The following is a 24,539-nucleotide window of genomic DNA, read 5'->3' on the forward strand; positions in this document are numbered from 1 at the left end:
TCATATCACATATCAATACCCACTGATCACTTTAATAAAGAACTATGGGCATTCTATTGTATTTCTTATTAATTATTGACTTAAAGGAAATTTTAAAAATGAGCACTGTATTTTCAATAAATTTTATCACTCTGACCTCAGAGCTCAATAAAAGATAATTTCCTTAATGATTATGAATTTTAATGACATGTCTATTTATTTTATAGCTATAGTAATTGTATGTATGAGATTATTTTTATTTTGTTAATAGCAGTGACTTAAAATAGCACTAACAAAATGTCTTTTATATTTATATATTTATTATAAAATATATTTTCTATATTATATATTATACATAAATATATATATGTTATGTATAATATGTTATGTATAATATATTATATATGTATTATATAATATATATTTTAAATAAATATATAAATATAATACATTTATTATAACATATACTTATATATTTTATATATAATATGTATTATAAATATAAAACATTTTTAGTGCTATTTTAAGTCACTGTAATTAACAAAATAAAAATAATTTTAGTAGTGAAAATTTCTACTAGTTCTGTTGACCACAGTTTTAGTGCTACAACTATAAAATGCAGAGACCAAAGAAAGTAGCCCATGCTTGTTGTGTTCAATGCCCCTACTCTTACTCTCCTTTGAACCTGTTACTAGCAAAGATGTGATGATAGCTCAACCTTAAGAGTAAAAACCAAATAATCTCATTTTATTAACTAGCATCACTTTTATTTATTTGAATAATATTTGAAAGTACAACTCGAAAGAGCTACTTTGGGATCACAATTGTTTCTCCTTTCATTTTTAGAGCTTACATGGCACAGAAGATATGGTCATGGAGGTAAGTTGACCAAAAGGATAAATCTTTAAAGACTTTTTATAATTGAATCATATTTCACCTCTGCTTTAATCTATTAACTCTCTAAACTTAAAGGCATGTGTTTAATGTTAGAGTAGTTGGAAATTTTGTAAGATAGTTCTTCTTGGGATTGTAAAGCAACTTGTTTGACTGCCACGATGAATGAATGAATACTTCACAGACAAAGGTCCTATTACAGGATTGTAACAGATGGAAAATATTCATCAAATGTGGCTTACTTCATTTGTTTTTTTCCTACATGCTCTTTAACAATCTCACACTACTAAATTTTGAAGTAATGTTTCAAACATTATAAATAGTTAGCTTACTTTTAAAAGCCTCTGAACTAACATTAATGAATTTGGCACCTTAAGTTTCAGTTCAGTTAGAAGCCCAAAGATATTGCAATTTTCGTTGTTTGACTTATTGAATAAAATGCATAATTAGAATAACTTAGATTCTATTCCAGCTCATGGAACAATTCTTGTCAGAAATTGTGGTGCTGTGATTAGTGGAAAGAATTCAGAATCTAGAGTAAGACCAGATTTGCATCCCCCCCTGGCACTCACTAGCTATATGATCTTGGGTAAATTATTCAACTTCTATGAGAGGCAGGGCAGGATGGCGTCTGAGTGAGTGCATCTCATAATGTCTCCTGCAAAGAAGCGGCTGAGTAGGGTTGGAATCTTGCTGGAGTGGGCTGTTTTGGAGGCTTACAAGGCAGGAGGTGTCTGGATGTTGATTCGGAGAGACTGTGAAAGAAGTAGTGCTTGCTAAAGGTAGAATTGCAGGTTTCTAGCACAAAGGTCAGAAGTTGTGGGGAGGTGGGACCCATCCCCCTAGGCCTGGCGGCTGCAGTGTTTCCTGAAAACCGTCAGTTGTGTGGCAGCATCCACAAGCCCCGTGATCCCCAGATGCGTGGTCCCCAGGTCCGTGTCCCCCAAGCCCCTATAGCCCATGTTCCACAGACCCACATACCTTGAGTCCTCAGTATCCCGGACTTCCCTTTCTCGAGTCCAGTGCTCCCTGAGGTCCAGGATTACCCTAGTCCTCTGGTTTTGGACTGACTCTGTGAGTGCAAGGGATTTGGCGGGAGGTGCAGAGGGGCCAAACGAGTGCGGGTTCAATTTTCTGGTCCCCCCTCTGTTTTGTTTTTTTTTATCCCAAGCCAGCTGGCTTGGGAAGAATCTGGGACGAAAGAAGAGGTGAATGTGCTGAGAAAGGCCAATTTACCTAAACACCCTGGGATAGGAAACTTGGTCTGGGAGAAGGTGGAGTCAGAAAATCAACTAGCCCTCCTGTAGCACACCTAAGGGAGAGGGACTGTAGGACGTGATTTCCAAGCTTCCAATAGTGTACTTGGAGTTCCTGGTGAGGTGTGGGTGCTCGCTCTCTGGAAATAAAGAGTATTGTTTCCTGTGCTGAGCTGGTTCACCAAGGACCCACTTGAATCTCCTATGGGACCCCTCACACAGCTTTCCTGCTGCCCTGGGAGAGAGGGAAGTGAGGAAGGGAGAAAGGGGGAACATCAGATTCCTAAGCATTTTATTTAACTGCAAAGAGGATTCCTTGCTTGAAACTTTGGTCTTTTTTGTTGGTTTGTCTTCTTGTTTTAACTTCTTCTTTATCCCCCAAGGCCCTTTTTTCTTTTCTTTTCTTCCTCTTTTTCTTTATCTTGCTTGCTACCCCCCTTTTTTCTTTCTTTCTCTTCTTTTTTTTTTTATATTAGGTGCTGCAGGGAGCACTTCACATTTGCTGTGTTTCCTCATCCTCCATTTCCTCTTTTCTGTGTGTGTTGATTTTGGCCACCTACACTATCCCCTTTCCTCTACATCTTTCTATCCTCCATCATTTATTGTTTCTCTTACATTCTACCTCTCTTGGTTTGGTCCCCAATTTTTCTGACTTTTTATTTCTAATGCCTTTGTTCTGTTTTCTTTCTTTTATTCACTCTTTACATTATTGTCCTTTCTTTTCTCTTTACTTCTCTCCTGAACACACTGGTCTTTTAATTCATACTTTATTATTCCCCATATTCAGTTTACTGTCTCATTATAGGTACTTTACTTTTCTTACTGTTATAACTCTACACAGCTTACATGAGTCTAATATCCATTTTCCCAGATCTCACATGGTTCTTCTCTTAACATTTACTATCAATACTACTATTATACATTTTCTTTTCTTACTCCTTTTGCTTTCTCTGGCCCTAATATATTCCTTTAAGTGAACTTAGCCAACAACAAGGAAATAGAATAAGAAGAACAAAGTGACAAAGAGAAGACTTAACACACATGCAAAAACAACAACTAATTAAACCCCAAGATTAGACAAAGAAGCTAAGGAACTGATTAAACCTGTCAAGATAAAATGATGACCAAAAAACTACAAACCAAATCAATAATCAGGAAAACATAGCCCAATCCAATGAACCAACTAAGAACCAGGAAGAGGAGCAGAACATTGAATAAGTAATTAAAGCTCTCAAAACATATATTAAGGACCAATTTGATGAAGTGAAGTAAAAGATTAAGAATATGAAGAAAACACTTGGAGAGAATTCAGAAGAAATTGCAATCATACGTAAAAAGATAATGGATATGATGGTGATGAACAGCACAATTCAAGAAATCAAAAATACACTCTCAGCAAATAACAGCAGCTATGAAGAGGCAGAGGAAAGAATTAGTGACGTGGAAGACAGTACATCTGAAATCAAACAGATAGTAAAACTGATCAATAAAAAGATAGAAAAAATCCAGCAGGGACTTAGGGACCTGAATGGCAATGCAAAACGCACAAACATATGCATTATAGGCATTCCAGAAGGAGAAGAGAAGGGAAAGGGTACAGAAGGGGTGTTGGAGTAAATAATGGCTGAAAACTTCCCAAATCTATTGAGGGAGATGGATGTACATGTTCAGGAAGCACAACGCACCCCAAACAGCATAAATCCCAACAGACCTACCCCAAGACATATACTGGTCAAATTATCCAATGCTCAAGACAAAGAGAAAATATTAAAAGCAACAAGAGAAAAGAGAACCATCACATGCAAAGGAGGCTCCATAAGATTAAGTGCTGATTTCTCATCTGAAACTTCTATGAGTCCCCCATTTTCTAATATGTACAAATCACAGCATTGCCATGAGGACTAAAGAAAGAATGTGAATAATCACTTCTAGCACAGTAACTGACATTGTAAGTAATCAAAGAACATGAAATATTGGTAATATATATAGAAGCTACTTCCTAAGGGGAGGTGTATAGAAAATTCAGAGGAAACACTGAGAAACTAGTTCTATACCTTGCATGCCAGATAGAGTCAGAAGAGCTTCTACTTGTGGGTGGGTATAAGGATTAAGGGAAAGAAAAATGTTAGCCCTATTTTCACTGACGCCACTGAGAATCATTTTATAGAGACTTTATATGAAACAGTAGGATATGTTCTTTGACTTCAAGAACCTTAACATGTCATAACAAATAAGATAATTTTGTTAAGTTCAGTGCTCCAGCAATTACCCCTTTCCTGCATTGTACCCATTAGCGTACAGATATTCTATAAATTTTCTCATTTATAAAAATCATCCCTCTGTTGATGCCACACTCTAGAGCTAATGTCCCTTTTATCTATTTTTCTTTATAGTAATACTTTTTTAAAAAGTAGCCCCTGTTTGCTGTGTTCAATGCCCAGCTCTTACTCTCTTTGAACCTATTGCAATCAGGCATTCACCACATTTCCCAATCAAAACTGCTTCATCTATGACACCAGGGACATATACATTGAGACCCAAAGGTCAGCTCCCAGGCATCCAACGTGATACACCCACAGCACTACTGCAGTTCGTAGATAGACATAACCACACTTATAGGTAAAGAGGTGTGGTTTTTTTTTCTTTCTATCTCTTTTTAAAAATAAGGAGAACTTTCCCAGAAACTTCTCAGTAGATCTCCAAACATCCCAATATCCAGAGTTAGGTCACATGCTTATTACCAAACCTATCATTGACAGGAGTAGTGGAATTAATACTAATCAACTTTTCTGAGTGATATTAAGGAAGGGGTCAACCCTTCAACAAATTTGGGCTTGGCCAGGATGGTAGAGGGAAGAGCAGATACTGGGTAGACAATCAACAATGTCTGCAATGTCACTTAGATGAGTTGAAATTGAGATTTTTCCCAATTACAAATTAAGAGTTCTATCCAATAGATTATCCAGCACATTCGGTAGTTTGTTTTTTTACTATTCTTTTTAGAGTATTATTAATATCCTAGCTGACTAAGCTTTTAAAAAATATGTTATATTTACTGGAACCATTCATAAAACATTGTTAAAGAGTAAAATATAAAGTTTCTAACAAAACAAACAAAACCAATGCTGCCATTTCTCATTCCTTTTAAAAATTTCTTCTGTTTTTCATTTTTGAGATTCTGTGAAACCAACATTTTAGCCTATGAAGAAAAGAGAATGAATAAGTTAAGTTGCATAGAGCCAGTCTGTAATGTTCAGCTTTTTGTGAATAACTCAGTCCTTTGAGAGTAAATAATTTTAAATGTTTCTTCCACTCTTTGTCTACTTTTACCTTTGTTTGAGGGGAAAAAATTATGCTGCAGCTATTTCAGGATCAACTTTCAATGAAGTTAACCTAAAATGAAAAAAATGTCTTCTTAATTCTTTCTTACTTCCATCAGAAATGGTCTGAAAGAATGGAAAGAGAGATCAGTACACTATTTATTTGATAAAAAGTAGAATCCAAAATAATCTATACTGTTTGCATCTAGAGTTTTAATATGATTTTTTAATTTACAAGGCTGAGATCAGAAAAAAAATATCAAAAACCTCTTCATTGCTTGGTTAAAAGGCAGGCAGGGATGCAATTTCCCCTGTCTTTGTAGCGGCATTTACACCAAATTTCCCAGATATTTTTTCAGTTAGATCCAGATGAATTACTAGCATTATTTTCAGTACCTTTTTATATTTCTAATTATGACTGGGATTTTATGGCACTCAGTGGCTCATCACTATTTCGCGATATGGTTGCTCATAGCCCCGTTAATTGAAATAGACCCGACACAGCCCAACACAGGCTGGGCCCTAGAAGTGGCCTATTGGCTGGAGCCTATCAAACACTGGGATATGGTCAAACATGCGGTAGGCGAGGAAAGATGCCCAGCCAGTTACGTAGAACCTAGTGTCTGGAGAGGTTAACCCAGCGGATTTGGAAGCTGTTGCGCTGAAGAGCATGAGAGAATATCTTTGGGCAGGTGAAGCTGAGTGGAGGAGAGCTTAGCCCACTTAACCTTTCTGCTTCCCCAATCCTTGTCCTCATTCTAATAAAAGGATTTCTGCGTGTTCTTGTGACCAGCTCCTTACTTTGTGCTTTCATTATGGTAAACTACTGCAGTGTTTCCTGTTTTCCAAAACCTTAGGCCTTTTTGAGGACTGGGACACAAGTGTATTTTAAGCCTAAGACCTAAATATAGTCCTCCTGTTATGAGCGGGGGAAAGGTTGACCGTGAAATAGAGGCCATAAAGTCTGGAAGAAGCATGCTTTAAGACAGTGTAAATACTGCCTCACTTAGCTTACTGGATGTCAAGAAAGCTTGCATCACCCCCCATCCTGTAACCCTGTTACAATATTAGACTCTTCGAATTTTGTTGCAATTGTTCTTTCCAAATAGATTTTCCTGAGACTGTTATGTAAAATTATGCTTAATAACTAATGGTTTGAGAAATAGAATTTGTTTCAAAATGGATAAAAAAAATAACTCTCAGGCACCATTAAATTTCAATTTTCAGAAATAAAACAGGATAGTAAGATTACAGTAGACTGTCTCCACAGAGCTAGACTTGAAGTAATCATAGTTTAGAATGTGCAACTGAATGATTATATTAATTGCAAAACTGAGAACAATACTGGAAAAAGCAGCAGATTTGCCGGCCATTTAAATCTGTAAATTTAACTGCAAATACTCATAAATGATATGTCTGTTTCTTATTAATCTTCTTGGTCAAATTTAAGATTAGTAATAGTGACCCCATAATGGTAGAAAATAATGAATTTGCATTATGAGCAAGACAAACAAAAGAATGACATTAAGTCTTAAATCCTAAATTAGTTTGAGAATCAATAATTTTGTCCTCCTTTTAAAAAGAATCAATCGAATAAGAAAAGGGCATGTATTTTTAAAACATCTTAGTTTTTATTTTTTAACATAATATCTGTTTCTTATTTCTTGTTCCCTTTAATTCCATAGAACTCCAAACCATCCAAATTTATTATCTAATTCTTTCTGTCACTGTACAAGGGCAATAGCTGGCTGTATTTTCTGTATATTGAGAGGATGGTGCTTGCATTAATGGATCCTTTGCTGAGCTCTGTATTGTATTATCCTTAAAAATCCTTCTTTTTCCCTGATCTGAGTGTCCCAGTTGAGTTGACAGCGTGATGATCGCAGGAAGTTATGAGAGCACATCTAGGAGTTCACACTGCGCATGGCATTGCAATACACATACTGTTTTGAGTAATTTATCTTTCAAGGATCCAAATATGTTTCCCCCCAGCAATGAATAGAATAATCACTAAATTCACCTAATAGAATGAATTATTTTATTCATGCTTGAACATTTTAGGAAGGTGAACAACATATTTACAAAATAATACTAGAAACACTAACATGATGAGAAATGTGTCCTTTTCTGCCTTTTACCTAAGAAACAGGCAAAGGGAAATATCTTAAATGCAATGTTTTCTTAACATGAAACGTGATTTAAATACTTTGCTGGAAATTAGCTCAATATTTTTACCCCTAAATGTTTTATTGTCTGTTGCTAGAAAGGGCAAATGGCAGTAGTGTGTTAGGAAATATGCATATATAATTGTTAAAAGTACTTGTCATTGAGAATATAAATAATATGGGGCATTGATGTTATTTAGTTTGGCCTAAAAACTTAGCCCAGCAAGTGTTCAATATATTGAAAGATTACCTTTCAATAGGTACAGCTGCTCATAGGTTAGTATGTGACATTCTTCACAGTGGAGATTTCCATTGCTGGCACCTTTTCTAGAGAAAATGAAACTTCTTTTTAAATATATGTGATCAAGATGAATTAACTACCTAAAGTGCTTTAAAAGCTGACTAATGTTTATCTCAAAAACATACACCTTAAAATCAAAAGATATAACATCAAAAGAAATATTTAAGACTATGCTTTTAGGTAAAATATTCACATCTCCAGCTAATCTCTACATAGAGGAATGCTTATATAACTCTGTCTATGATATATCTGAAGGCACCTTAGAGTATGTTAAATAATCAAGGCAGTTCTTCCAAGTGATAAAAATAATTTTTTCATGGTCGCTAGTGAAATTGTCAATTAAGTTGAGAAATCAGGATTATGACTATCCAAATATTGGCACTGCTAGAGAGCATTATAGAAGCAGATACCAGGAATGTATTTCTATACTGGTCTTACAGTAATGTTAATAGACCTGCACCTGTTGAGATCTCAGAGTTTGAATTTTAGGACATCATATGCAATTACTATAATATTCCCCTTTATTAAATGAGACAGATACTTACTACTTGAAAGTCTCTCCAGTTTGCTGCTTGTGGAAAGCAAGTTGGAGAAGACAAAGGAAAAACCCTAGCCTCGGAGACCTGAGGTTCTGTTAACACTGTCTTTTGCAAAGCAGTTTTTAAAGATTAATAAAGCCCAATTTATCAATTTTTTTTTCTCTTAGGGGTCAGGCTTTCAGTGTTGTATCTAAAAGTGCATTGTCATATCCAAGGTCAGAATGAAGTCATTGATTGAACTAAGGGCAAATAGTATATATTCATCAAACCATACCCCCTTGATGGTCATCTAAAATTCTTATGCTACCATTGATGTAGGAAATGGAAACCCAAGGTCCAATCCTGGGAAGCCCAGTGGTCTTCTGTTTAAATTACATGCATAACTGCTTCAAACATTCATGTCTCCTTAAATCTGATAGTACTGTCCATTAGCATTAAAAATAATGACATCATCATCATGCTTGCCATGTAAGTACAATTTTCTTAGAAGACATTTATAAGCTTTGCAGTCCTCAAAAACATTATTTATTCTTAACATTCTAAATATTTAATCTATTTAGTATTTTTTGCAGAAATTGTTTGACAAATTCATGCTAAATTCATTATTCAGCAGGGGGTAGAGTGGGAATAGAAGCCCTTTGCCTTCAAGAAAATAGTCTAAATATCTTGATAGAAGTGCGTTTCTCATAACATGGCTAGAATTTGTCTTTTTAAGGATTTTTTTAATCTGAAATGGGAAGGAACAACAGGAGCAGCAACCTGGAGGTCAGCAGTTGCTACTAAATCGCTGCAGGCAGAAGAGCTGTGCAGTTGGGAGGGACTCAAGGAAGATTTTAGGATATTGTTTGAGTGGGGCGAAAAATAGCATATGCCTCTATTTTAGATAAGTGCAAGGTCATTTCTTTCAGAGACTGGAAAATCCAGACCCTACATAAAAAAAACAAAAGTGTCTAAATTATCAAGGGTGTAGGATTCACTCTTCATTTTTCCTCTGGTATGCTGTTACATCCTGAAAGAACAGAAAATACTGGACATCATCAAGAAAAATAATAGGAGCAATGCAGAAAACATCATAGGCATTTCTGTTTTTCAAAAGCCCAAGAAGGCTATGGAGCTAGAGGCCGCCCAGAGCAGTGTGTGTACTATCGTTAGCATAGCACTTGCGTGTGCACCTCCCACTCGTGATGTTACGTATGGGTGCAGTAGACTCATGGGGTCCTTGGGTCGTGTACTCTTATTCCTTTCTTCTCTAAAAGAAGCAGCAAACATTTATAGACAACACGGAGCTTGCATGAAACAACAGCTCTCAAATTGCATTGCTGGGCTAAATTTCAGTTCCTCTGATTCTTCTGAATCTGATCCAGAGATTTTCCTGCCTTCTGAAATGGGACTATGATTAAGGAGCAAAGCCTGAGGTCCATAAATTCCTGAATGGCAGTGTCAACGAATTCCAACTAACGTTGAGGCATCTTCCTTTGAACCATTTGGGGTCAGTTTGGGGGAAGTTAATGCTTCATCCTGGGAGAAACTAATTTATGGATTTTATTCATCATTTCTTTGTTCAACGAGTATGTGTTGAGTGGCCAAACAATACAATTTTAATAGTACTGAAGCAACAAGAGTGAATAAAACATGGACTCTGGCTTTTAGAAGCTTCATGATTACTCTGAGTTACTATGTATAAAAAATAGAAATTAAATTCATGGAAATATTGGCAAAAACAGCATTTACTGAGTGCTGACTCTGAGCCAGGGGTGCGACTAAATTTCTGAAATACATTATCTCAAAATAATTTTCACAATAGCCCAATGAGTTAGAGTCTAGTATTATCCGTGTTTTATACATGGGAATATCGAGGCTTGGGAAGATCAAGGCATACTGCTAAACAGTACTGAAACAAGATTTAAGTGATGACAAAATGTAACTGTCTGGTAAGGGAGGTTAGAACAAAGTTCTCATCTTCAAGTTGGATGTTTAGTACAGACAAAATGTCTGCATGGCATCTGCCTTAAACTCTCTCTTGAAAAGGAAGTTGGAGGAGTGAACCATAGCTTTGATCTAGCGGAGTCATTCCGATGACTCCTTGTGAGAATGTTCCCCTCTTGCTAGCCACACAGATACTAATTGATTCATTTGGGGCATAGGGCTCTTAGCTGTGCTCCGTGAGTAATTCCCTTCTCCTCACCTGGGATTGAGGTGTGACTTTTCCCTTCCAGAAACGATAGACTGTCAAAACAGCTGCTTTCGAACGTGGGGAAATGCTTTGTGATGGATTTTACACGAATGGATCGGTTCTCACGGGCGTGCAGTTTTTATCTTTGGTTGCTGTAGATGTTGCTGAATACCAGTGCTGATCACAGGTTCGGGGAAAAAAAGAAAAAAAGAACTGCACCAGGAAAGGGATTAATTTCCCCACAGCTTCTGAAACTCATTTCTTTTATTATCTTATTCAGCAATCCTTAGGCAACTCTTGTCTCCCAGAGTGCCACACAGCTAGCGAGGAGAGTGGTGTACAGAGATAAAAGACTTAGTGGCCGTTCCCAAAGCAATTTGCAATCTAGGAGAAGAGCAAGTTGTATCAGTAATCTCAACAGGTGCATGAAGTACCATAATCTGAATAGGGAGTTGTGGGAACACAAAAAGGGCCCAGCTAAACCAGGAAGGGAGAGGTGGCTGAGTTAAGGAACTAATTCTGTGGCTAGGTCAAAAATGCCAGAAAGAGGGAAAGCATGTGTAAAAGGTCAGGAGCATGAAAGCGTGGCTGGTGTGCGGAGCTGCAAACACTTAAGCATGATTGACGCACAGGTTACCTTTGTGAAGATGCTTGGAGATGGGAAGAAGAGAATTTTGAATGAAGAACCAGAATATTTTCCACAGGGTTACATAGGAAAATAGCTTTGTTTTGAATAAAAATTGAGATTCTGTGTTTTTAATGTTTTTCAAATAACCTTTTTCAGTTTATCCAAATTTTCTGTGACTTATAAAATAGCACAATGTAAAATAATTTCATTTTATCTTCTAGTTTCTGAGGAAGACAAAGGATTTGGACCAATTTTTGAAGAACAGCCAATCAATACTGTTTATCCAGAGGAATCGCCAGAAGGAAAAGTTTCACTAAACTGTAGGGCACGAGCCAGCCCTTTCCCAGTTTACAAGTAATGTACCTTAATGTTCTTTATAGAATGGGGTGTTGAAATACAGAGTTCAGATCGGTATCTGACCATACATCAATAGGGAGAAGCCACAACATAGAGCTTTCTACAAAGTCCATGGACATTAACAAAAATGTCCATTACAAGCCATTAATAAAACTGTCTAAAGCCCAAAGAAGTAACCTATTTTCTTGAATAAATGCAAATAATTCACTTACTATTTCCTGCACAGACCCAGATAATGCCAGGGACATTTGACATTAGATTGTATTGCTAAGGAGGCAAATAGTTATATGAAACTCATGCACAATTTAAATATAATGGGTTCTTGCATACACTGGCATGGATAATCCATACCTACAACTGATGAATAATGTACAGGATGAGTATTAAGTTGTAGTTTTAGAAATATTTCTGTGGTAACTATATTTAAAGAGCTTGCATGGATAATTCTGGAAAGCATCATCTTTTTCAGTAGTCTCAAAGTTATATACCAGACAATACTGAAAATTTCTTAGATATTTTTTGCCTACAAGGCAATGTATATGAACATATTTTACATGTTTAGGTTATTAAAAAATAACCTTATAGAAAGAAACAATGTGGCTTCTTCCTTCCAATGGTTTTGCAAAGTATATAACAGTTCCTTGTCTGATGCAAAGCATGAAATTTAAAAAATTAACCAACTGCCAATGGATTTGAATTTCACCTGTGAAATGATTCCATGAGGACAAATGATTGATGGGAAAATTGATGCTCTAGCACATCAGTGTCACCTGACTTAATTGAAGGTTGTTACTCAACAAGGTTGCTTTTAATAGAATTTCTTTTTCCTGAATAGACAATAACATTCCCATTGTAATAAAAAAAGTTATCAAAGAGACACTCCATACCCACTCACCATTTAATTCTAATTGTACACATTTTCTCTTGCCTCGGGATAGCATAACAAAATAATTTCTTAAAACAAAATATAAATGGGGATACAACATCACCATCCTTTTGAAATTATTTTTTGTTGTTTCAATTTCATGCATGGCAGTGCAATATAAGTTTATATTTTATAAGTTATAAATAACACATTTATTCTGAAAATATTTGAAGGGCTAGAATTATTTCTATCCTGAAGCCATACATTCTGGGAGCCTCTGCACATAGTCCTGATCATGGAATCATATAACTCTCTGGGGTTGTAGAAGAAATATAATGCAAGCATGTAATTTTATAGGAGAGGAATCTGAGTCCTGAATAAGTCAACTGGCTGGCTCAAGAGCTAGTAATTCAAAGATCCAAGATCTTGAAAGACTTTCCAGAGAAGCATATAATCATTTCAGCATGCATCTTTCTACAAAATTTCAAACACTCTTTTAGCTTATTCTGTGACACTCTGTCCTTGACATTCACACATAGATCTTTAGCAAATCACCTTCCAGGCTGGAATGGAGGCAACAGAAAAGAAGGGGTTGTTTTCAGGTCATGCTAGGAACATGGGCCTTGCCTTGCAGTTTCCCTCCGCAGAGACGATAAGGAGTGAGATTCCCTTGGCAAATACATCGCCTGGTCCTGCTCACTGGGTTCACCAGCCCCGAAGCTCCCAGGGCACGTTCGCCTTGACCGTCCAGTCAAGGTGGACAGCTGGAGGGGAGAAGTAGAGGCTTCATCCTCTTCAGAAGGCAGCCTGCTTCTGACAGCAAAACATCCATCTTGCGATGTACCTCGACTGATGAATAAGAACCCTTGAAGTTTGTAATATTCCCTTACAATTCAGGGCAAGCCATACTGACCTTGGCAATTGTGCAGTTTGTCATGCACCCCGTCGTTTTATATTTGTGCCATGTTCCGTGATAATCTGTTATTCATGACAACATCTTGAGAGGTATGTCAGGGAACGTCACTTCCCACTTAGGAGCCTTGAAGCTATGCCTCTTCCTTTATCTTACCCCACCCTGGAAGTAACAAGAACTACAATAAAAACTGTATTGAAGGTACTATGAAAGGAATTGCAAGAAGAGAGAATGCTTCTGAAATTAGACCAGTGAATGTACTCAAACGCAGCAAAACTGAATCATTATAGCACACCAAGAGCAGAATCTGATCATTTGGGAGGAAGCTAGGGCCAAAAAAAAAAAAAAAATTGGACTCAGCACAATGGAAAAAAATATTCTAACCTTTGGATCTGCCCAGCAAGGAAGCCCTTTACCTTGATAAGGGCTAAGAACTGGACACTTTAGAGCTCAGGAGGGGCAGTAGGTTTAGAAAATGCAGAATTATAGAGTTTCCTATGCTTTCTTTTAAATTATCTCCTACAGAGTAAAAACCAAAACTGAAAATATTCCATTTACTTTGATTTAATAAAGATATTCTAAAATAGTTAGACTCTTTTGGCAATATTTTTACCCTAATCACAAACATGCCAGGTGATGAGGGAGGCGGTCACTAAACCACACTTGACCACAGCTCTTGACCTTGACATTGCTGAGGACATGGACTGTTGGAGGAGAAACCTTGCTCCAGAATGCCTGTGTTTCTACAGGTGGTCATCTTCATTGGAAATTATTATCTATATGCATTCTTGTCATCTCGCCCGGAAAGTTAGATAACTGTGTCTGTCAATATTTAGAGTATAGTTCTCACCTAGTAATGATCTGATTACCTGCCACATGTGCTGCCTATGTTATCTGGGGGTTATGTGATGGGGTAAAAAACCTAAATAATGAAAAAAGCCACAGGTGGCCACCAAGTCTAGGCTGAGGAAAATCTGATTTTACTAATGTATTTGTGACTTGGAAACAGAAGAACCAATTGACTCTTATTTCCACGTTGTGTGATCGACCTCTAGTGGTTTCAATATGCCATTTACTAGGCAGAACCCTAATTTCAGTGAGCTTTATTGAAAAGTTAGTTTGTATGTAGCATCAGATATTGAACTTTCATATTTTATTTCTGCTAGGGTAATGCTTTTGACATTTTATACAACATATCTGCGTATGTGTATATATGCATTGAGTGCATAGATGTTTATTATTTATAATCCATATATATATCTACTAAGAAAAAAATATGATGCAAAATCCAGTGAAATCTTTGTCCCTTGGAATACCTCATGAAAGAAAGGAAATATGCCATGCGCTTTAACATTTACCTTTCTGTGCCTGAGCTAAATTATAAATCATGAGCCCAGAGACACTGAATTATAGGGTGTGGAGAAATACCACCCTGAGTCATCTACTTAATTATCTGACTTCAGATGGAGCTGAACGCGTATTATTTTAGAAGGATGATAGCCCTGCACAATGTTTCCAGGCCTTATGACCTTTGAAGTGACATTTATTTCTTTTTCTCATAGATGGAGAATGAATAACGGGGATGTTGATCTGACAAGTGATCGGTACAGTATGGTGGGAGGGAATCTTGTCATCAACAACCCCGACAAACAGAAAGATGCTGGGATATACTACTGTTTAGCATCAAATAACTATGGGATGGTCAGAAGCACTGAAGCCACCCTGAGCTTCGGATGTAAGTAATTCTTCCTTTACAAAGGAGCAAATGTATTTAGGTGAAGGAAAATTTAAATGTGTTTTAACTCTTAATAAAAAGCTATATAAATTAGAAAACTCACTCTGTGATGGTCAACTCTTTCATCTTTTCCAGTCTATTAAAATGCTTTCTCTAAACATTCTAAAAAAATGGACTCTCTTGCTTCAATAGTCCAAAAATTTTAGGGAGCGCTTTTCGTGTGAGATATTAAAGGAGACACATTTTCTCCCCATAGCCAGGTTTTATGTAGTTTGCTGATGGTCAGACAGGTCATGTACACGCGAAAGGGTTAAATTAAAATACAAGGGGGTTCGTTGTGATCTTCAAAGTAGACATCACTAATGCTATTATAAGAATTCAGCAAGAAGAAAAATTGGGAGGAACCAGAGTGAGGGCAAGGACCTGTAGTGGAGGTGAGTCTTAAAAGAATAAGCAGGCCCTCACTGCATGGTGAAGGAAACATTTCAAGAGAGAAAAGTATTGTGGGAAGTGGTATGAATGCACTTGAAAGAGTAAGTGACATTTGACAGAAAACCCGAGGACACGTCTGAAGGATGGTGAATGTCTCCCTGAAAGCCAGCATTGAAGGAAGAGCTGTGCCATGCACTCTCCCAGGGACGTGATGCCACCCACAGGGGGTGAAAATTCTGGGCAGGAGGAAGTATCTTAGATATTATATCACAACGGTTGGTGGCCTTCCAACTCTCAACACTTCCTGATAAAATTTTATTGCTTAGCATTTGATTTCTCTCGCAGGGAAAAATTAAAAATTAATTAAAATGTAAATAAAATTAAGATTTACCTGGTATGGAGGCAATAATGAAAAACAGTTTGAGAAACACGGTACTAAGCTGAAAGTTAGGGTTGTTCTGAAAGAGAATTGTACATTTGGGGAAGGGTTTGCCCAGATGATTTCCAGCGTTTTATTTTATGGGTTGCATTAAGTCTTTTGCAGAATGGATTATAGGATTAAAATGATGTTTTAAGAAGACCCCGTTGGTACTGATTACCAGAAGGGAGTGAGCAGTTAGATTAAATTAGTGAGGTGACAACAAGAATGTAAATAGTAGACACAAAACCTTGAGGAAAGAATTGACAGAATGCATTGTTCTGAAGGAAAGGAGACCACCAAATTTTTTTTCAAGGAAAGTCTAGTCAAGGGGCAGAAATATCCTGGTCTTGTTACAAGTAGGATGTGAGGGAGTAAAACGAATTTAAAAGATGGGAGGAACCACTCAAATGATGGTTTCACACTCAGAGTTATAGGATATTAAGTTATTCAAGTCGAAATGTCGAGTAGGCATTTGGGGATAAGGAATAGCATTCAAGAAAAACATCAGGACTGAGGTGGAGACTTGACGGGTAATCATGAGAAGAGATGATTTTTCAGAGAGATGTTGAGGGAAGTAAAAATGAGATATTATGGTCTGGACACCGATAACAGGTAAGAAACTGGAAGAGAGGCAGGAATGAAACATTGGAAATATAAACATCAGTAAAAGAAAGAATCAAAATAGCAGACTATGAGGGAATCAAGCAAAATATGAATTCTAAATATTCAGAAAAGAGTAAAGGAAATGAGCACTGAGGAAAGCCCAGAATTTGAAGAGATTGGTACCTTCAAGTTCCCCAACTAGTATCTTGCTTTTTACTCTTACTGCTTGCCTTTAGAAGGGAAATGCACCCTTCAAATTCCACCATTCCTCTAAGACGTCCCCCCTAACTCACTTTCTCTGGTGTTGGCTAAGCCCATTATATTTCCAGAAACCCTTATTGCAATTCTTCCTAAATCTGAAGCAAAGGTCTTTAGGATATTTGAAAGCTCCTGAGTTGCCAAAAGAATTAAGCAGACTGCTATCCATGTCCACAAGCTTTGTGTTCACTTGCATAGTGGACATCAGCATGATAAAGCAAGAAGTGGACTTTCAGAGCTCTCGCAAAGCCAAACGAGAAGTACAGTAGCTCAAAAGTGAGTTCACTGCTGAGCAATAACACTTAAAGAAGGCCTCTCTTTGTGTTAATGTTTTCTTTTTTTCTTCCATAATTAGATCTCGATCCTTTCCCACCTGAGGACCGTCCTGAGGTCAGAGTGAAAGAAGGAAAAGGAATGGTGCTTCTCTGTGATCCTCCGTATCATTTTCCAGGTAAATTTAGTTCCTCTGTGACTATATGCATTTCTGAAATGAAATGTGCAAGTTGTTCTTTTCTTAATAATAATGGTACATTTGTAATCAAACAGGATATAATATTTGCCATAGCTTGTAATGGATCACATTCTAGTGCTCAAAGACTCTTCTTTGTTTGGCTCTACAGTCATGGCCCTAATTCCAAATATCTATAATCATTTCAGCTTTTAAACAATATATATGTTGGATTACGTCCTCACTAAAGTTCCTGTTACACTAGAGAAAATATGATAGATTTTCTAGAAATTATTCCTGAAATAGAACAGTACCAAGGAATGACATATAATCTGTCATTTCATTAACAATTTCATATCTACAGTGTAACATGAACTGTAATTAAATGTGAGAAAGAGAAAGAGACATAATAAATTATTACTCTCTTAAGAACTACCAAGCAGTAAGAATAATCATCCACTTTAGAAAAAGGGCAATATTAACTAGTCTCTGTTACAGGTTTCAACCTCTGAACAAATGCTTTCTGTAATTTGATATGATTAAAATAATAACCACCAATGTGCTAGTATAAAGGATGAAACTTAATATATTTCACTAATTTTCACTTTTTATTTATCATATATCCATTTGAAATAAGTTATCAATACTACTTGTTATGTTGAAAAACAATAAATATTGTTTGGTATTCTCACATTTCTAATATTATGTCATAAATTTGACTTTAAACACCTACATGAGAATAAAACATGAAAGGCTCTGTTATTGTTTTATGTGAAATTCATTAGCCTGGTTCATGCACACACACATGCACACACACACACACGGTTTCTGGTTGTGATAAGTAGAGGAGAAAGACTATTAAATGATAAATAAAGGAGGAATATATGAAGTCCAAAATGTGATAATATCTCAATGAGAATATTTTTCTTGAGAAACCTGCTGAAACTATGAAAAAAAATGCCCTCGTCTTCATAGTGTTTTCCCCAAGCAAAGTTAGTTATCATAAATAGCCAGTTATTATATTTGACCATACTCAGCGTGGATGGGCTTCATATGGTCACTTACTCACTCATAAAATTTCTTCTGAGCACTTGCTCTATTCCAGGCATGGTTTTGGCACAGGGATACATCAGTGAGAAAAAGAGAAAAAGTCATATCCCAGAAACCTACTGGAAGAGAGAGACAAACAAGAGAAGTAGTTAAATAGATAGCATGTTAGACACTGACAGATAAGAGCTAGGAAGAAAAATAATGCAGGAAAGGGAAGTAGTAAGGGGCGGTTAACATTTTAAAAAATTGTCACTGAGAAGATAACTTTCAGTAAACACCTGAAGGAAATGAAGGCGCTAACAATACAGGTATCTGAAGGAGGGCCATGCCAGGCAGATGAAGCGCCAAGGACAAAGGCCTGACATGGAGTATGGGGAAGACTGAGGATGGTGGGCTGGAATAGAGTGAAAAAGGTAGACCATAGTAAGAAATGAAACCAGAGAAGTCAAGAGCCTCATAAGTCATAGTCATTACTTTGACTTTTGAGTGAGGTTTTCATTGGAGGACTTTGATAAGAGGAGTCATATGATATGGCTTAGGTTATAGAAAAATAACTCTGGCTGCTGTTTTAAGAAAGGACTATATGGCAGGGCAAAGGTGAAAGGAGGTAGATCAGTTAAGCATTGTTGCAAATGATAGACCAGGGAGTTGGCTGTGGAGATGGGAAGAAGTGATACATTCTAGATGTTCTTTGAAGAAAGAGCCAAGTGGGCTTCCTGGTAGACCATGTAGGCTATAAGAGAAATACAGGAATCAAGAATGACATAAAAGCCCTTGTCAGGAGCTCCTGAAAGAAAGGAACTGCCATTTACCTAGGCTAGAGGAACAGGTGTGGGCTTGTTAAGCATGAGGTGTTTATTTTATTTCCAAAAGGAGCTGTCAGGTTGGCAGTTCTATCTGTGGGTGTGGAGTTTAGGAGCAAGGTCTGGACTGAAAATATCAGTTTGTGAGTTACTGTTATATAAATTGGTTTTAAAGCCATGGGACTGCCTGTGATCACCTATGGAATCTGTGTAGATAGAAAGTGGAAGAGGTTCAAGGAACAGGCAGTGAGATTTATCTAAGTTCTGTTTTTACAGTCAGTATTGTATCTCCACTGCTGAGCTGAATGAAGAATTTCATGGACCAAAACAAGATCCTCCTTTCTTTATCTTGGTAAAATCCTTGAAACCATTAAACCAAAATGCAACTCTTTATCTTCATTAGGACCTCTTCATCCCAATAAGATACATAAGTTTACGTGAAATAAAATCTAAGTTGGTCTTTTAAGTGATTCCAAGAAACACATTAATCACAGAACAGAGCCTGAACCGCCCTCCGTCTGCCTCTGTCAGTTTGTTATTGTCAGCTTTATGAATATGTCAAACATTGGACATGCTACCTTCAAATATAAGAGTGGATATATGCTTCAAAACCATAATGTATGCATGTGCGTATGTACTGTTTTACAATCTCTGTGCCACGAATCCTCCTTCTTCCTAAATGTGGATTAATTTTTTGTGCTGTGCAGCTTAGGACTTCTTTCAGTTGAGGGTGCAGAGGAACCCGTCTTTTGGTTCTGAAGCTCTTATTTTGTTACACATGCAACTATTTATAGTCGCCAAGCCCTATTGCTCTCTTTGGTGATCTGGTAAACTGGGATTCAGTTCTTACTATGACGAGTAAACATAGGCATGCCACTTAAACTCTCTGCACTGCAGTTTCCTCATTTGAAATTTGGAGATGGTAATCCCCATGCCACATACTTTACAGAGCTTGTTATGAGCTTCAAATTGAATTATATATTTGGAAATGATAAAATGTATATGTAATTTCAATATATTCTTATCAAAGAAAATAAACTATATCTCAGCACATTTAATATTTTGGGTCTATTATTATTATAAAAAAACACATTTTATTACACTGAAGATTTTTGATTTACAATTACAGAAATGTTTTCTCTCATTTACATACATGAAAAAGTCCAGAAGGAAAATCTCATCTCTCAGAATCTGTTAAATTTTTCAATGGATTTGGGTGTTCTACATTTCCTTGCAAAGGAGAAAACTCTAATTTGAAATATTTCACTAATTAGGAACAATCACAAATGTGCATTTCAGTACAAATGTTTATTCAATTTTATCATAACATTTGACATAAGCTGATTGCCTAGTACCTAGCACAAAGGAAGTGCTCAAAAAATATTTGAAGAATGAGGGAGAAAGAGGGTGATGGACTAAATAAATGTATTTTTAAATTGATGATATAATCTAGAAGTTACATTTTCATAGAAAGGTATATTTGTCTATTCAAATTTTGATTTATTCTATTTCAGTAAATATTTGATCATTTTAATACTTCTTAAGCTCTTAGACCCTCAATAAATGAAAATAAAATGCTTCATTGCCAGTTAATCTTCTATCAGTGTCAGTATTAGAAACTGAGTTCCCATATGCCACAAAATATAAATGATGTATTGTATATTGAGAGAGAATATAGAGAATAAATGTCCATCATTTGACGAGTAGGTACTACTGGCAAAATACAAAATACCTAATAATAGACATATTGTTAATTTAGAAGTTAATAAGAAAATGAGAATGCTTTTAGGAAAAGTAACTAGTGGCCTATGGAATATGATCATGAATGAGTCTCAATTGATTAAAAAGATCAGCAAAGGGGAGCAGATGTAGCTCAGTGATTGAGCACCTGCTTTCTATGTACAAGGTCCTGGGTTCAATCCCCCATACCTCCAAAAAAAAAAAAAAGGTCAGCACAAAATAGTTCAGAATGAAAGAGTGAAAAAAGAATATGGTAGAGGATACATCATTAGCTCACAGAATAACTGGGTATAAATTCATTTCTAAACAAATTCAAGGTACAGTTTATGCGGGTATCAAAGCACTAATAGGAAGCTACAGGGATTTCTTTATTATAGATAGATTCCATTTGTTATGGTTAATTAACAAAAGAAAACAAAACACCCGATCCTAAAATAGTTTGCAAATTGTTCCTCAGGGCATATTAAAGTACATTAAATGTACTTCAAGGAAAAATGATACATTATTTAACAAGTTAGATAAGTGATGTCTTTTTTTCCAAATGATAGGATGAAACTAACCAAATGTTCTGTAATTGGCCAAAACAAATTTCACCTGTAATTTGGTCCATTCTTCCCTGGGGCAAGGGGAAGAAATCTCAAACATCTATCAATAAAAGTGACATTTCTTAAGCATATGATAGCATTTACTCTTTCTGAAATATTAATTTTACAGTAATTTATTGTTCAACCCAGCCAATAGTGCTATGAAGAAAACAGGTGATGGCTTTTTCAGAGATTATTGATTTTATCATTTGCATAGGACTAGAAAAGACATGCATAAAAAAAAATAGTCTATGGAGTTCCTGAGGATTGAATCTGGGATTAGCTCTTAATCACCAGAATTAACCAGGGCAATTATACCGCCCATCACATTACTGTTTGTTTTGGTTTTGGGGGTGGGGGTGGGAGATGGTGAGAACATCAGTTCTGCCTCCCTGTTTTGTAAGGTTTTGGACAAGTGACCCTACCTATATTTTGACTGCCCCAATTTTAACTGCAGTAGTAAATCATATCTTTATTATAATGAGAGATGATAGCTTCTAACATATTGCAATTATTATTTTGTTCAAATGAATGGCCTATTGATTACCATTTTTCAGACAAAGTTAACTTAGGTTACAAGTCCCACAAGGGCAGAAACCATGCCTGTTTTGTTTAGCAATGTTTGGCACATAGTGGCAACAATCCTTCCCTATCCTACATGAGTATGGTATATTTATTGCAATTGATGAACAAATATCAAAGCATTGCTGCTATCTGTGGTCAATGGTTTACATTATGGTTTACATTTTGCATCATATTTATTAAGTAAATAAATTGAAAAATCCACATTGGACATTAAATTAGCCTGACCAATTTCACTATAGTCCAATATTGTGTACACATAAGTAGCACCACAAGATTGTCTTCCAAAAATGAGAGTGAGTTTAGAATAACCAGGGATAATCAGAAACTGAGAGAGTTTGTAACCAAGAGACTGGCTTTGCAGGAAATACTAAAGTGTATACGACAGTTTGTAAAGAAAAGACAGGGGAGAAAGACTTGGAAGAGAGTCTAGACATGAAGCTTGTATCAGTAAAAGTAACAAAAAGTCTCAAAAGAGTGGTGAAAATAAAATATGACAGATGAAACCCAAAGGTGAAAATGGGTGAAATAAGAACCGCCTTTATAGTAATAACATTGAATGTTAATGGAGTAAACTCCCCAGTCAAAACTCACAGACTGGCAGAATGGATAAGAAAATATGAGCCACCTATATGCTGCCTGCAAGAGACCCATCTTAGACCCAAGTATACCAATAGATTGAAAGCGAAAGGCTGGAAAAATATATTCTATACATTCAATAAACAAACAAAAAAAGTCAGAGTATATATACTTATATGAGTTGAAATAGACTTTAAAAGACAGTAGTAATGTGCAATCTGAGGAGGAAGTCAGGAAAAAATATTCCATTTATAATAGCAACTAAAAGAATCAAATATTTAGGAATAAACTTAACCAATCATGTAGAGCACTTGTGTTCAGAAACTACAACTCATTGTTAAAAGAAATTTTAAAAAGACCTAAATAATTGGAAGAACACTCCATGCTCACAGATTGGAAGACTAAATATCATTAAGATGTCAGTTCTACCCAAATTGATATGCAGATTCAATGTAATCTTGATAAAAATTCCACCAGCATTTAAAAAATAAATAGGAAACATGTTTATCAAATTTATTTGGGAGGGTGTGGGGTCCTGAATAGCCAGAAACATCTTAAAAAGGAAAAGTGAAGTTGGAAGACTCTCACTTCCAGGCTTTAAATTATATTACCTAGCTACAGTGGTTAAAAACAGCATGGTACTGGCATAAAGACAGACATATAGACCAGTGGAATTGAATTGATGGTTCAGAAACAAACCCTTACATCTATGGTCAAGTGATATTTGACAAGCCAACCAATTCAGACAGAATAGTCCATTCAACAAATGGTGATGAGAGAACTGGATATCCATAGCCAAAAGAAGGAAAGAGGACCCCTATCTCACACCTTATACAAAAATTAACTCAAAATGGATCAAAAACCTAAGTATAAAAGCAAGAACCATAAAGCTTCTAGAAGAAAATTTAGGAAAATATCTTTAAGGCCTGGTAGTAGGTGGTTGATTTTTAAAGGAGATATGAGGAGGACTGAGATGGACTACTGACTTTTAATGTATGTAGAAGTTTTAATTAACTTTGTTGTAAAAGTGTGGAAATGTATAGAGTTGGCGGTAACACATTATAGTGAGTAACAGCTGGTTTATAAATGGGAATGTGGCTGAAAAGGGTACTCTAGGGATGTAAATCTGTACCAAATGTTCCACTACAGTATGGTGTCTTGATGGAGGGGTATTGTATGGGAATTCTGTACATGTGCATGATTGTTTTGTACGTTTACAACTTCTATCATAAAATTTATTTCAAAAATATTAACACAGGGGGTTGGGGGAAATATACCAAATGTAAGGTAAGACTATAGTTATTAGTAAGATTTTGATGATAATCTTTCATCATTTGTAATAAATGTCTCACAACAGTGCAAGGTGTTGGTAGTGGGTTGATGTATGGGACCCTTGTTTGATGTTATGCATGTTTGCTTTGTAAGTTCACAAAATTTTTTATACATTTATTGTTTATGTATGTTAATCTATAAATGATATAAAATAATAATAATAGGGTGGGTTGGGGGGGAATACACCAAATGTAATATTCTTTGGTTGGTAGTAATATTTTTAAATTAATTAATTAATTAATTATCCCCCCACCTTGCAGCTTGCTTGCTGTCTGCACTCTGTGTCCATTTGCTGTGCGTTCTTCTGTGTCTGCTTGTCTCCCTTTGTTGCATCATCTTGCTGTGCCAGCTCTCCATGGGCATGGGCCATCAGTTCTCCTTGGCATACGGGCCATCAGTTCTCCGCAGAGGCCAGCTTTGCCTTCACAAGGAGGCCCTGGGATGCGAACCCAGGGCCTCCCATATGATAGATGGGAGCCCAGTTGATTGAGGCACAGCCGCTTTCCTGGGAGTAGTATTTTGAGGATGCTCTTTAATCATTAGTTAACTATGTTTCACAAAAACGCATGGTATTGTTGATAG

General features: G+C 36.3%; 1 protein-coding gene across 16 annotated transcripts in view; it reads left to right on the plus strand.

Moving 5' to 3' along the window:
• Positions 1 to 24,539, plus strand: part of CNTN1 (contactin 1) — a 417,723-nt gene that overhangs the window by 230,561 nt on the left and 162,623 nt on the right. For all 16 annotated transcript variants that reach the window (XM_004461145.2, XM_004461143.2, XM_058307813.1 and 13 more), the window contains 4 exons: positions 826 to 858; positions 11,477 to 11,609; positions 14,953 to 15,125; positions 17,195 to 17,290. In XM_004461145.2, coding sequence (XP_004461202.2) covers positions 826 to 858; positions 11,477 to 11,609; positions 14,953 to 15,125; positions 17,195 to 17,290 — 435 coding nt within the window. The remainder of the gene's footprint in view (positions 1 to 825; positions 859 to 11,476; positions 11,610 to 14,952; positions 15,126 to 17,194; positions 17,291 to 24,539) is intronic.

The sequence above is a fragment of the Dasypus novemcinctus genome, chromosome 12 (genome assembly GCF_030445035.2).
Source record: "Dasypus novemcinctus isolate mDasNov1 chromosome 12, mDasNov1.1.hap2, whole genome shotgun sequence".
Classification (NCBI taxonomy): domain Eukaryota; kingdom Metazoa; phylum Chordata; class Mammalia; order Cingulata; family Dasypodidae; genus Dasypus; species Dasypus novemcinctus.